Consider the following 14227-nt stretch of genomic DNA (forward strand, 5'->3'; position numbering starts at 1 on the left):
GGGCGGTCGCTATATGCAAATACATGGATCAAAAAGCATTCACGCCCACTTTTCCTCGGTCCAATGGGGAGCCAGTTAGAGGTGAAGGGTCGGAGGCAAAGGGTCAAGGGTGAAAGAGCGAAGCCACGGGGCTTATATAAACGGCTGCGCTCGTCAGAAAAGGCAGTTGTGCGGAGTTCAAGAGAGTCGTCGGTGGAGCTGGAAAGAAGTGGGAGAAGTCAAGAGTGAAGAGTTGGGACTAGTCAAGAGAGGAGACGGAGAGGGCGAGTAGACGGAGCTGTGGAGAGGTGGCGGCGGCGAAGGCGGACGAGGGGGTGCTCGCGTCGGTGCCGGGAGCTGCAGAGGGAGAGGCCAGCAACGCGACCGAGGTCGAGGAGGAGACGCTCGCCGCGGGACCCGAGACAGGGTGATATCCTCCTTCCCCCGAGCATCAGCAACCCCCTCCTGTTTCCCCCCGCGCTGAGATAGTGCGACAAAGGGGGCCCCTTTCCCACCCCCTACCAGACACTGTCCGCGAGGCCCGCGGAGTTGAGGCACCACCGCCACTTCGCGTCTCATCATCAGACGGGTAGGCCCGACCCGGTCTCGGCCCCAGGCCCGCCTCATCCTTGAGGGTGGTTCTTTTTCTTTTGTTTTGGGTACATGTGTTGTCGGCGCCGTCTGTGAAGTAAAATTGTATAAGTGTTGCCGTGTGCTCGGTAGTCGGATAGATCTGCATTGTTGCATTTGCTTTTTGTGTAATATTGCATTGCCTTCTCCTTTTACATGTGCTTTTGGTGTAATTGTATATGTGTGCTTTCCGTTCATCGCGAAATAAATGTGAGTTATGTTGAACTGTTTTCCCGCTTCGCTTCGTCTTTTCTTTCATTGAATCTCCATCTTGCTTCACGTAAAGGGTTGGTCGTGGGCTAAAACGCCCGATAATTAATCGAACCGTCGAGGCCGATGAATAACACCGCTCGGTTATCCCGATAGTACGGAACGGGTCGCTTAAAGTGGCCCGTGTCCGAAGTCGACCTGTGGCGAGGTGCGATCGCCCGGTCTACCCTCCGTGTGGGTACTTAGGTAGGTCGAATTTGGCGAGCAACCCTATCCCACGCGGGGGCCGATTGGCACGATCGTGGTGAAACCGAAAGGTCCACCCGTGACTAGTTCCCGGTGTTAGTCCGAGAGGGTCACGACTGGATTGTCCGTCCGGTGGGCGACGTGCCGCGATTCGAGTTACGTGGCCGTCAGCACGCCGGCGGGCGCGAATCCGCAACAGTATAATATCGGTATTTTTAAAAATATAAAAACATTAATTTCTTTACCCAGGTTCCGAAAATACTCAATGGTCCATAACGTATTCATATATGACGTACACACCATTGACACGGCAATTTTTCAAAGTATTCCCACACGGGGCCTCCCCCCCCCCCCCCCACATGATGAGAACGGTTATTTTACTTCCAACTTCAACTTGTATTAAAAATGATTTTCTTTTAAAGCAAGATCGGTAATGATAATGGGCAAACGCCAGTATTGCTATCGCGGATCGCCATGTCGGTAATCAGCACAGGCTTTCCAAAGCACACCCGGGTCATATAAATCAAACCCATTTGGCAGTTTCTTTAACAACAGCCACGAGGGAAAAGAAAAACACGATTGCTCGCACGGTGCTCGGATGCTGAGGGTTAAAAGTTACTCACTTCCCGGTACGTCTTGACGTCATTCGTTCCACTGATCCAGGTGGAGCCGAGTCGCTGAGTGTATCAAAGCTTTTAAAATCATGTACGGTATTTAAAGATTGGAAACACCATTCTTTGACTTGTTGGTGGTCGAGTGTGGGTTTTTTTTTTCATACAGAGTTTGAATCCTGCACTCCTGAGGAAGTCAGTGGGGTTCATATCCCACTCCAATGACACCAAATGTCGCGGGTCTGGCTGGTTCGGTTAATCCCCCGACCCAGTTGAGATGGACGGGCGGTTAACACCGACCAGGCCGGATCGCCGAGCGGTTTTCCTTCGAGGCGAACACGCGTTCCTCGGAGATTATGGCGCGCGTGGGAGAGGGGTAGGGCGGCACGGACGGAGCGATGGATGCACAGCACAAGGGGGTTTATACTCGAACCCACGACACATACACGGATATCGGCAACTAAAAATAAACACGGGGATTTAATGAAAACAGAAGAAATTTTACAAGGGTAATAATTCAAAGTGTAATCATAAAATATGTGGTAAATTAAAGTGCAAAGTCAAGGCGCCTCGACTGTACACACGGACTTTAATACAGACAAGGGGGAAAAAAACTAAATAAAAAATAATCCTCCCTTTATTCTGGCACTTAGCTTTGTCCACAGATGGTCTTTATTGAACTTGGGGATCGAGGCGCTTCGTCCTGCGTGGACAATGTGCCCCAAAACGGTGCCGAGCAGGAAACGTACGTGAGGTAGTTCGTGTGACGGTATTCAACGCCAGAGCTCACCGACTGCCATGCGGCTTCCTCGTCAATCACGCTTGCCGACGCCGCTGTTCTCTACAGAATCGCGCCACTCCCGTCGGTGAGACACGCGAGGATTCGAGGTCAGTCTCTCACGACCCAGCCAAGAGTCAATGGCCAGCGTCTTGCTCCACCACGAGAATCGTGACGTCTTCTTTATGCGTCGAAGGAAAGCCGGCTGTAATGTCCTGTTCTTACACGCCATCTCCTAGCTCCGTCGTCTCTTAACCGTGCCCCTCACACCAAAACTCAAACCAACAAAAGAAAAACATCTCCTCTTCCTCCTCGCTTCTGAAACATACACACTTCACCGTTTAGCCGAACAGTCAATGACTTGCGCCTTGCCCAGCATGCGGGCAAATTTACAGCATGACGAGAAGCGCGCAGCCGTTTTGTCGTGCCGAGAGGAGAGCAAAGCGAGATCCTCTGTCCCAGCCATGTTCCTCTTACAACTGTGTCCTCTCGCTATTCCTGTCTGCCCCTCGAACCTCACCCTCCTTCCACCTGCTCTCTGACGTCACGGCCATCAATCATCCACCTCCGGGCATGGCTTGTTGGCACGAAAACCGGGAAAGCGGGGCTTCTGCCTGCTCGGCACGTTTGGCTTGTTATAAAAACAGAATTCTTTCATTGCTGGCTTGTAAATACAAAAATGTAGGGGGAGGTCACAGGGGGCAGTTACATACTGGGGGAAATTGGTCTTAATCCCTCTCTAATTAACACGGCACCACCCATTCATTCCAAAGCACCTCAACTCATTCACTTCATCTCTAAAAGTTGTGGACAGATTCCACATCCGGATACAATAATTCAAGTGATTCTTCACCATTGAGAGATTAGGCTAGAACTGATAGAAAGCACGATTTCTGAAAAAGTTATGGATGGATTAGTTGGTTAGGTTATGAGAACAAGCCGATTAGATTTTGGTTCAGATCAGCCCATCAGTGGGATACAAAACATAAATTGTTCAGCCTGGCAGAGGTATGTGCTCTACCGAGTGCCGCTCTCATTTTTGAGCTTGTATTGATGTTGAATTTGAAACTTATTGCTCGGTATTGTTGTTTCCCCACAATTCATGAAAATGTGCACACCTTCTTGTACTGTTCTCACAGCACCAACAGCATCCTGGGAGTCTCACCTTGATGAAGTTCTAGAAAGGGAGGATGACGATGATGAAGAAGAAGAAGAAGAAGAAGAAAGAGAAGTGGAGGAAGAGCAGTCCTCGGATGGCAGTGCAAATGATTTGGATACAGAATTACTGGATTACTTATGAGCTGTTCTTATTGGAAGTGCATTCAACATTTGCATGTCAAGACGTCCGTATACCGAGTGTGGACCTTTTGTACACACACACACACACACACACACACACACACACACGATGGTGACTTTCCATTTCCATTCTGTCTCGCCCTCGTTGTTTTATGGCCCTCCCTATCTATCAAATGCTGTGCCATCCCATCATGTGTCCTTGACTGGTATATCCACTCAGTGATGGGAGAAGGACAAGGGAGGCACCGCAGCCGCAATTGTCACAGCATTGCATTTGTATTTCTATGGCCATCCCGATCAAATCCCATGTCATCCTTGAGGGGAATATCAGTTAGTCGGCAACAGTGGAGGGTTGCGAGGAAGAATGTCCTTCACTGTGGAAGGGTTTTTTTTTTTTTTTAAATTTAAATTAACATTGCGTCTAAAGTACTCTCAGAATGGGAGTAATGTGTTGGTTATGTTGAAATAAGATTACTACACCACTTAGAAGGCTGACACTTTCTTAAAAATTCATAAAATAGATTTTGGTTTGTTGTTATTTATTTATTACAAATTGCATAATAGGGTGGTGAATGCCTCAGGATGGGAATCACCATCTTGTGAATCGTGTGAATTTGTCAGGATGACGAATGTCGGAATTGGATCCATGGACGAAGGTGATCCTTGACTGGTGTGAGAAATGGGCAAAAGGGTAATGGTGGAATCCACAGCTGTGGTTAAATAGGCACGTGGAGAAAAATGAGGATCAAAGGGGGAACATGGAATGTTGGTACAAGTACAATGACTGGCAAAGGAAGAGAGTTGGTGTCTTGTGTGGATGGGAGACAAAATGGACTGGGAAGAGTACACAAGAAGTTAGGGAAGGTTATGAATTGTATTCCTGTTGAGAACAGAGAAAAGAAAAATGGAGCTGAAGTTGTACTGAAGGATGAGTGGAAAGGGAAAGTACTGGAAGTGAAGACAATTAATGATAAGTTGACGGTGGTGGAGAATGGACCTTTGAATATAATCTCGGCGTACGTGCCACAGACTGGGTGTTCAAACCAGGACAAAGTGGCATTCAGAGAACAGTTCGACCTACACTACCAGTCAAAAGTTTTAGAACACCCCCATTTTTTCCAGTTTTTACTGAAATTTAAACAGTTCAAGTTCAGTGCATAACCTGAAATGGTACAAAGCTAACCGGTGAACTGCCAGAGGTTCAAAAAAGAAGTTTAGGTTACCAAAAACTGAAAAATAATGTAAATTTCAGAGTTGTTAAAAAAGGCCCTTTTCAGGGAACAAGTAATGGGTTAGCAACTGCAGCTGTTCTGCAGCAGTGGAAATAAATGAAGCCTTGAAAGTTGATGCAAACAATTCCTGCAGGTGTCTCAAACTTTTCTTGATTAGTTACAAACCCTTTGTCTGTATAAAAGCAGTGTTGGAACAGACTGTGTTGCTACACCCTCTGAAGCATTATTTGGACAATATTGCACTGCAGGAAGTAGTATGTTGCTATCATAATGGCGAGAAAAAGACAATTAACAAAGGAAGACAGACAGACCATTATAATCCTTAAAAGTGGAGGTCTTTCCTTTTTGGTCGTATTCATAACGTGTTGGTCATATGCATAACATATTAGTAACGGGCACAGAACGTTTCGTTGTCTTATAGATAACTTATACCAACGAATGCTTAGCCTGTTGTCGGCGTTCACTACCTATGCCCAACGATAGTTTAACTTTGGCATAGCGCGCTGCACGTATCGCCAACGAACTCGTGGCGTAGCCTGTTAAAAACCTGCCGCACGCCGATTTAAATCATAACCGCCTGAAAATTGAAAGTGTCAACCACGCAGTCACACCTTGACGATTTAGCCAGCGTATGCCGACCAATGAAAAATTTGCCGAACCAAGCTGGCACACGTCGAATACGTTATGGGTAAGTTGTGTATACGTTAAGAGCACGCTGAAAAATGATGAAGTATGCTGTCGTATTTCGTAGTACATCATGAAATTTCAAGCATGCTGAAAATTTTACGACGTACTCGCTGTATGGCTCACACGTTCCGCTACACCGGGAATAAGTTGGAGGCACGATATGCGATCGTTGACACACGTCGACACAAGTTCCTTGTAAGTTACTCATAGGTCGAAACACGTCGAGGTAATGTTTAGCATACCAGAAACTTATTTTCTCCATCAAGGCACATTTTCTTTTCTCCTTGGCTCCGTGAAGGCACGTGACGAAATATCTGAAGTTGTTGTTGTTGTTTTGTTTTTTTAATAGTCTATCACGAATTTTAAAATATATTCGGACATTTGCTTTTAAGTTTCGACTTTGACGTGACACTTTCCTGAAACAGAAAATATTCACAGAGGAGGAACTAAGAATAAGACATGAGCAAACTGAAGAGGCAATCGGACGTGACGAAATATCAGAAGTTATTGTTGTTGTTTTTTTTAAACGCTGCCAATACGCCATTATACGCGAGCTGTAAATTAGAAACATGTTCAGTAAGTTCTGTGGTCGTCCGGAAGACGTCAATCAAATGTCTACATACGTCAATATGCGTTGGAGGTACGTCACACATAGGTTCAAAGCACGTTACTCATAAGTTAGAAATAAGTTTTGGGTTCGCTAAACATTACCTTGACGTGTTTTGACTTATGAGTAACTTACAAGTAACGTGCCTCGACGTGCGTCAACGATCGCATAACGTGCCTCAACGTGTGTCAACGATCGTGTAATGAGCCTACAACACATTACTCATAGGTTATAAATAAGTTTCGGGTACACTAAACATTACCTCGACGTGTTTCGACTTATGAGTAACTTACAAGTAACGTGTGTCAACGATCGCATGACGTGCCTACAACTTATGGCCAGCGTAGCGGAACGTGTGAGTCATACGCCGTAAAATTTCAAGCATGCAAAAATTTGAGGACAACCGCAAAGTACAACGATGAAAGCCAGCATACTACGACGTATGGCAGTGTTTTTCAGCGTGCTCTTAACGTATACAAAACTTATCCATAATGTACTCAACGTGTGCCAGCGTTTTAGACAAATTTTTCATGTCGGCATACGCTGGCTAAATCGTCAAGGTGTGACAGCACCTTAACACTGGTCGAAGTAAGGAAGTCTCAGTTTTAACTGTGAAGAGAAGACTTCGAGCTGCAGGTTTGACAAGTCGAGTGGCAGTAAGAAAGCCATTGCTAAGATGGCAAAATAAGAAAAAGAGGCTTACCAGGGCCATGAAGCACCGCCAGTGGACTACTGAAAACTGGAACAAGGTTTTATGGACTGATGAATCAAAATTTGAAATCTTCGGTTCATCACGCAGGGTTTTTGTACGCCGTCAAGTCGGCGAAAGGATGGTTCCTCAGTGTGTGACACCAACTGTCAAATATGGAGGAGGAAGCGTGATGATCTGGGGCTCTTTTGCTGGATCCAGTCGGCGACTTGCACAGAGTGACTGGCACCCTGAACCAAAAGGGCTACCACAGCATTTTGCAGCGCCATGCAATATCCTCTGGTCCATGCCTCGTTGGTCAGGGATTCATTCTACAGCAAGATAACGACCCAAAACATACCTCCAGGCTCTGTCAGAACTACCTTGGAAGAAAAGAACGAGATGGTCGGCTTCATATCATGGAATGGCCAGCACAGTCTCAGGACTTAAACCCCATTGAGCTGGTTTGGGATGAACTGGACAGAAGGGTGAAAGCAAAGCAACCAACAAGTGCAACACATTTGTGGGAACTTCTGCAACAGTGTTGGGAAGAACTTTCCAAGCAATATTTGATTTCCATTGCAGAAAGAATGCCACGAGTATGTTCGGCTGTTATATCTGCAAAAGGTGGCAACTTTGATGAGTCAAAATTTTAGATTAAATTTTGTCCAGCAAAAGATTCCATGATTTCTTTTTTATTTGTTCTTTGCTTTAATTTCAGGGTACATTGAAACATTAAACTGCTTAAATTTCAGTGAAAACGAATCGTGATCAGAAGTAAACCGCATACACACTCTATTCTGCAGTTGTACATTAAAATTAGCCTCAGCCCATATCACATCGACCATAGCTTGGTAACCGTGGTGCTTGCTTCATTGTCCTCAGGCTTCTGACGTTGAAGTTCGTTGGAAGGAAACTGTTTTTTATTTTATTATTATTTTTTAACCTTCCGGGATGTTCCATCGCTTATTTTAAAAGAAAGGATAATTCCTGAAGCATTTGTGAGATAATTTAAATACTCTCCAGAAATCACATTTAAATGACACGTGCCTTGTGACGTCACCACACAGGTCAAATTAAATGGATCAATTATGGATCCAGTAATTAATTTTAAAATGTGGGAACCTCAGCGTGGGAGGGTGTTTGCGTTACGGTCGTGACTGGACAATCATCCGCAAGGCCGTGGCCCACGGTTCCTCATGGACAACAGTCATATTGTTGTGGGCCGGGGTTCGGCTGCGATAAACGACCACCAGGGGGAGCAGTAGGATCGACTCCACCGAACACCCCGGAATTTCGGTTGTGACTCTCGGATAAGTCCGAAAGGTCACGGGTCCCTTCGCGGACCGTGGTCGCCAATATTTTGACGGCGTGGGGTCGGGTTAATTGCTCAATTTCAATATACCCAAGTACCCACGTCGTCAAATTACCGGGGAAGTCACACCCTCGATGGACTCTGTCGAACTGGGTCGCTCGAGTGACCTCGGTCTGGTGTAACCGAGCGGGGATTACCAAGATCCGTCGGTCCAAACGACAACTTACGGCACACGGCCTCCCTAATTCCGAATACGCACCGTGTTAAACCAATGAAAGAAAGTGACAGACAACGAGCTGGAACATTGAACAATTGGGGGTTCATTTATCACTAGTGCGGGCCCGTAGGTGCGTGCCAGTATGTGCAGCTTCGTTCCTTCGCTCTCGTAAACAACAACTGGATTGGGGCATTGTCTCAATTTGATTGGACCAACCGTATCATAAATGGCCATAACTTGGAAACACCTGGGAAACATACTCAGGTCCCCAGCGTCAATTGTGACGTCATATCAAACGAAGAAGAAGAAGCATTGTGACGCCCCCTCTCTCCCCCCCTCGTCTCACCCCTCCTCTCTCGCCCCCTCTCTTGAATTGATGCCCCTCTCTCACCCCCCCCCCTCTCCGTGTAAATGTATTCATAAATGTCTCCCATGCACAACAATTCAAACCTCGGGAAAAAACAGCTTTCAAACCCTTGGGAAACAGCCGTTTCCCTTGGGAAAATTCAAACCTTGGGATCTTACATATTATTTCCGAGTTTGTGGTTTCGTGTCGCGCTATTTTCGACTTTGTTCTGCGCTCAAGTAACGTGATATTCGGCTTGCATTATCTCAAAGACCATATGAGATTCATGGTACAAAAAAAGTAAATAAAATGGTTCTGAAACAGTGAAATCTTATTCCACTTACTGCATTAAAGTAAAATTGCTACTGATACTCTGCATCAATTCCTTTCTCAAACACACCCACCCCAACATGTCGCGCAGAGCGTGGGTTATGCTAGTTAATTAATAATTTGAACAATGAATTCAAACCTTGGGGGAAAAAACAGCTTTCAAACCTTGGGAAACACTTGGGAAACAGCTGAAACGGATGAAGAACGATATCAAACCTTGATAATGCACATACTCAGGTCCCCAGCGTCGATTGTGATGTCATACCAAAAAAAGAATTGTGACGTCAATCGTGCAAAAAAAATCAATTGTGACGTCATAGCACCGTGTCCTGTCATTGGTTGACAGATAATATATAGGTCGTTATTGGTTGACAGACATTGGTCATTGTATCACGTTATTCTTTTTATTACTGTCTATTATTGTGCTATTATTATAAATATGCTGTTATATCTTTGGGAAAAAAATGGCATGATAAGGTGATAAGATGGAACGACACTTCAGCTACCATATATACACCTTTCCAACACTGAAAAAAGCAATAAAATGGCCGTAACTTGGGAACCGCTCGTCCGATTAATATCAAACCGTGAAAAGGCACATCCGCGGGTTCCCGGCAATATTCCTGGCAAGTTTCAATCAGATCGGACTGGCGGTCGCAGACGCACACGCACACGCACACGCACACGCACACCAAAAAAATGGACCCCGTGGGTCTTCATTTGGCCTTTCAGCTCCGAGGGAAGGCGAGCTGAGGGCAAGAGCCTACGCTTGCACCTGTCCGCCTCGTGCGGTCTGGTCGAGCTTGTCCGGTGGTGGGACTCGAAACCACCACCACCACCACCACCACAACGCAGCACCAAGGACGAGGGACGAGGGAAGGAGCGGCGGACGCCAGCCAGCACGGAGGCGGACGAGGCGAGAGATCACCAGGCGACCGGCGATCAAGCCCGAAACAGCTTCCCCTGATCAGGCGACATCAGGCGACCCAGACCCAGACCCACACCCAGACCCACACCCAGACCCAGACCCACACCCAGACCCAGACCCAGACCGCCAGACAGAACGCGGTGAGCACTCTGACTCTCTCGAGATGGGAGGGATTTCTTTCCTCGCCTCCTGATTGGACGGTTGCATCGTGCGATTCGCTGGCCGTTCCTCATTGGACAGGCCCACGGTGGGCGGGGAAACTCCCACCTTTCTGGGTCGGAGTCGGAGCTGAGGCGATTGTAGCTCCGCCCACCTCCTCATCTGAGGCCACGTGCGTCATGGCGATGGCCCGCTGTTGCTGTTGCTGTTGCTGTAATAATCCTAAATATAAAATAACTCGCAGCGCACACACGAAATTCCCATTAGACAGAAGGAGGGATTCTAACTACAGGTCTACAGATCTATCGGTACGACAGCATCCCCACCACCCCAGGAGGTAAGTGGACATTGTAAATGATGACGGCATCCTCAGGAGAGGTACAGGTAACACAGGTAACACGATCACAGTTGTTTTGTTGGGAGATTGTCAAACACCTTTTTATTCTCGGAGGGATAGTGAACAGGTGGTGAATTCCAGGTAACACATTTCTCTTCTTGATTCGAGAGGGATTTGGATTCCACGGTAAAGACGTGAGTGGATGTAGCAAGTGTGATTCAAATGTAAAACGGTTTATCAAAACAACTTTCTCTCACTGAATATAACCTTCCATCGATGTGGTGGTGTGTGGTGATGGCGGTAGTGTGGTGTGTGGGGATAGCGGTAGTGTGGTGTGGGGATAGCGGTAGTGTGGTGTGTGGGGATAGCGGTAGTGTGGTGTGGAGATAGCAGTAGTGTGGTGTGGGGATACCGGTAGTGTGGTGTGTGGGGATAGCGGTAGTGTGTGGTGTGGGGATAGCAGTAGTGTGTTCTGGTGGTGTGTGGTGATAGCGGTAGTGTGGTGTGGTGTGGGGATAGCGGTAGTGTGGTGTGGTGGTGTGTGGTGATAGCGGTACTGTGGTGTGGTGATAGCAATAGTGTGGTGTGAGGAATCGAGGGAATGCTGGTGAAAGTTGTCTTCGGTTGTCGGAGTGATGGTTGCAAGAGTGGTGTTGATGGTGATTGTGGTTGTGGTTATGGTGAGTGGTGGTGGTGGTAAAGTAGAAATTAAATTGTATTTACTGCCATATTGATAAACTCACAGTAATTTCCCTTAAATGTTAAATTGAAACTATATTGAACTTTCTTGAACTTGAGAGATACCCTGGAAATATTTTAATAATTTAAGAGCCAATAAGTGATGTAAAATAGTGGGCGTGGTCAAAGTTTAGTGTTGGTTGTTAGTGGTGACAATTAACAATGGGAATTCTAACAGAATAATGAAAAAGATGCGATAAGTAGGGGGTGTGGTCACGGTCCATTGTGACGTCACAAACAAATGTATAACAGAGCGTTGAACCTCCGGCTCGCCAGTTCGTCGGTTAGTGTGAACCGGAGATGTTGTTTTCATCGTGGTCTTGCTTGTTAGGGTTAGCTGACAGACATTGCTCCTCGGTAATACAGCATCCCCACCACCCCAGGAGGTAAGTGGACATTGTAAGAGATCACGTGCCCAAGAAAATAAAGATAAAAGGGCATGAGATGGGATTTCTTCAAGTGGTTAAACAGGAAATATTTAATGTTCTTCCAGGGATGGTGCGAGGGACATTTTGTTTTCATCCATCAGAGTTTGATTCACAATGTAATCGGATTCGACCATAATCTGTCGGTCTTGAGCACCCAGAGTCGTGCTTCAACATCGAGCGGTCAGCTTTTCATCCCATCCTTTCGGAGAACAAATCAAGTTGGCTGTCCTACCAGCCCATTATTGTACAAAGTGAAGATTCCAGGAGTAGCCTTTCAAAAGGAGGACATTGTGTGTCGGTACCAAGTTTAAATCTCATTTCTGTTTCCTGGTTTCTCCTTGTAGTTGTCGATCTTCACAACACACGTTCATGTAACTTGTACCACACATTGTACACGATGCTCATGGACTGGAAATGAACACCTGGAAAATGCCTCTCAAAGTGGGGTCTGAACCCCCTTTTTATCATTAAAACATCATTTAAAACTGAACTTCTTCATGAACATTTGTGAGAAAATGGAATCTTATTTTCAATCACAAAACTGTTTGTTAAATGTTTTTATTTTCAATCACAAAACTGTTAAATGTTTTTATTTTCAATCACAAAACTGTTTGTTAATTGTATTTATTTGCAATCACAGAACTGTTTGTTAATTGTATTTATTTTCAATCACAAAACTGTTTGTTAATTGTATTTATTTGCAATCACAAAACTGTTTGTTAAATGTTTTTATTTTCAAACACAGAACTGTTTGTTAAATGTTTTTATTTTCAATCACAGAACTGTTTGTTAAATGTTTTTATTTTCAATCACAAAACTGTGTTAAATGTTTTTATTTTCAATCACAGAACTGTTTGTTAAATGTTTTTATTTTCAATCACAAAACTGTGTTAAATGTTTTTATTTTCAATCACAAAACTGTGTTAAATGTTTTTATTTTCAATCACAAAACTGTTTGTTAATTGTATATTTATTTTCAATCACAGAACTGTTTGTTAAATGTTTTTATTTTCAATCACAGAACTGTTTGTTAAATGTTTTTATTTTCAATCACAAAACTGTTTGTTAATTGTTTTTATTTTCAATCACAGAACTGTTTGTTAAATGTTTTTATTTTCAATCACAAAACTGTGTTAAATGTTTTTATTTTCAATCACAGAACTGTTTGTTAAATGTTTTTATTTTCAATCACAAAACTGTGTTAAATGTTTTTATTTTCAATCACAAAACTGTTTGTTAATTGTATATTTCTTTTCAATCACAGAACTGTTTGTTAAATGTTTTTATTTTCAATCACAAAACTGTTTGTTAAATGTTTTTATTTTCAATCACAAAACTGTTTGTTAATTGTTTTTATTTTCAATCACAAAACTGTTTGTATTTGTAGGATGCTTCATTTTCTCCTTCCTGTATTGTTGTGCTTTCATCGATTTGAGAGCTTTAGATCATCCATGTTCGTAGTGTGTCACCTTTCTTGGTTCTTTGGTCATTTTGTCTGTTGCATGTCAGACTGTATCCGTGTCCTTGTTCATTGATGAGGTTACTCATTGGCTCCAGAGCCAGGCAAAACAGGAGAGGGAAAAGACTATCACCTTGTAAGATACCGTGTCGTATCTTTACTCCTGGGATTTCAATCTTTCCTTCCAAATGAGGTGGTATCAGCGTTGTGTTCCAGAACGTTATTGCTTTCTTAATCAGTGTGACTGCTTGGGGGTCAAGTTTGTAAACTTGCATGCATTTTATAATCCATGAATGTGGGACACTGTCAAAGGGTTTTTTGTAATCTACCCAGGCTGTGGATAAGTTGGTTTGTAGGAGCTTGCAGTTTTCGAGGATGGTTTTGTTTAACAATAAATGGTCTATTGTTCCCTATAATCCTCTCTTGCATCCTTTCTGCTCTGCCTCGAAAGCTCCTTGTTGAGTGAAGTGGTTGTAAACTGCATCGGTGATTATACCTGTTAAAAGTTTGTATTTTGAAGTCTGGTGCTTTTACGAGATGTTTTCTCATTTCCTCTTCATCTGCCTGTCATCTTTCTGAGGTTGGCAAAATGCGTGCCAGCTTGTTCGTATCCTGTGTCGGAGTGGCGGCCCGTCCAGGATTGTCCAATAGCCAAGGAGACTGCTTTGGCAGCACAAACACCATTACACCAATACACAAACAATGTATTGTTGTGGTTGACCAAATTCGCAAACCACCATTCAGGTCCCTTAGGTGAGATATCTCTGTAAGTATATGTGTAGTTAGGCCCAAACCCGTTGTTTCGAGGGAATAAATGTCATTCAGTCAGGCTGCGACTCTTCAGGATAGCCGTTTTTCTTTTACTATCTTTATTTTGGACCAGCCGCCATTATTACCACCACCAACCACGTCTCAACAGCCATCACACAACAACCACCAACCACAACGCCGCTTCACAACAACAACCACCAACCACAACGCCGCTTCACAACAACGACCACCA

At 44.6% G+C, this 14227-nt stretch overlaps 1 protein-coding gene across 2 annotated transcripts in view; it reads left to right on the forward strand.

Moving 5' to 3' along the window:
* Positions 1–13348, forward strand: part of GTF3C5 (general transcription factor IIIC subunit 5) — a 48837-nt gene extending 35489 nt beyond the window's left edge. For both annotated transcript variants that reach the window (XM_085855611.1, XM_085855610.1), the window contains exon 11: positions 3594–13348. In XM_085855611.1, the coding sequence (XP_085711737.1) occupies positions 3594–3754 (161 nt within the window). In that variant the 3' untranslated portion in view covers positions 3755–13348. The remainder of the gene's footprint in view (positions 1–3593) is intronic.
* The last annotated feature ends 879 nt before the right edge of the window (positions 13349–14227 follow it).

This window comes from Eptatretus burgeri, chromosome 14 (assembly GCF_056783735.1).
Source record: "Eptatretus burgeri isolate ZD-2024b chromosome 14, Ebu_testis_v1, whole genome shotgun sequence".
Classification (NCBI taxonomy): Eukaryota; Metazoa; Chordata; class Myxini; order Myxiniformes; family Myxinidae; genus Eptatretus; species Eptatretus burgeri.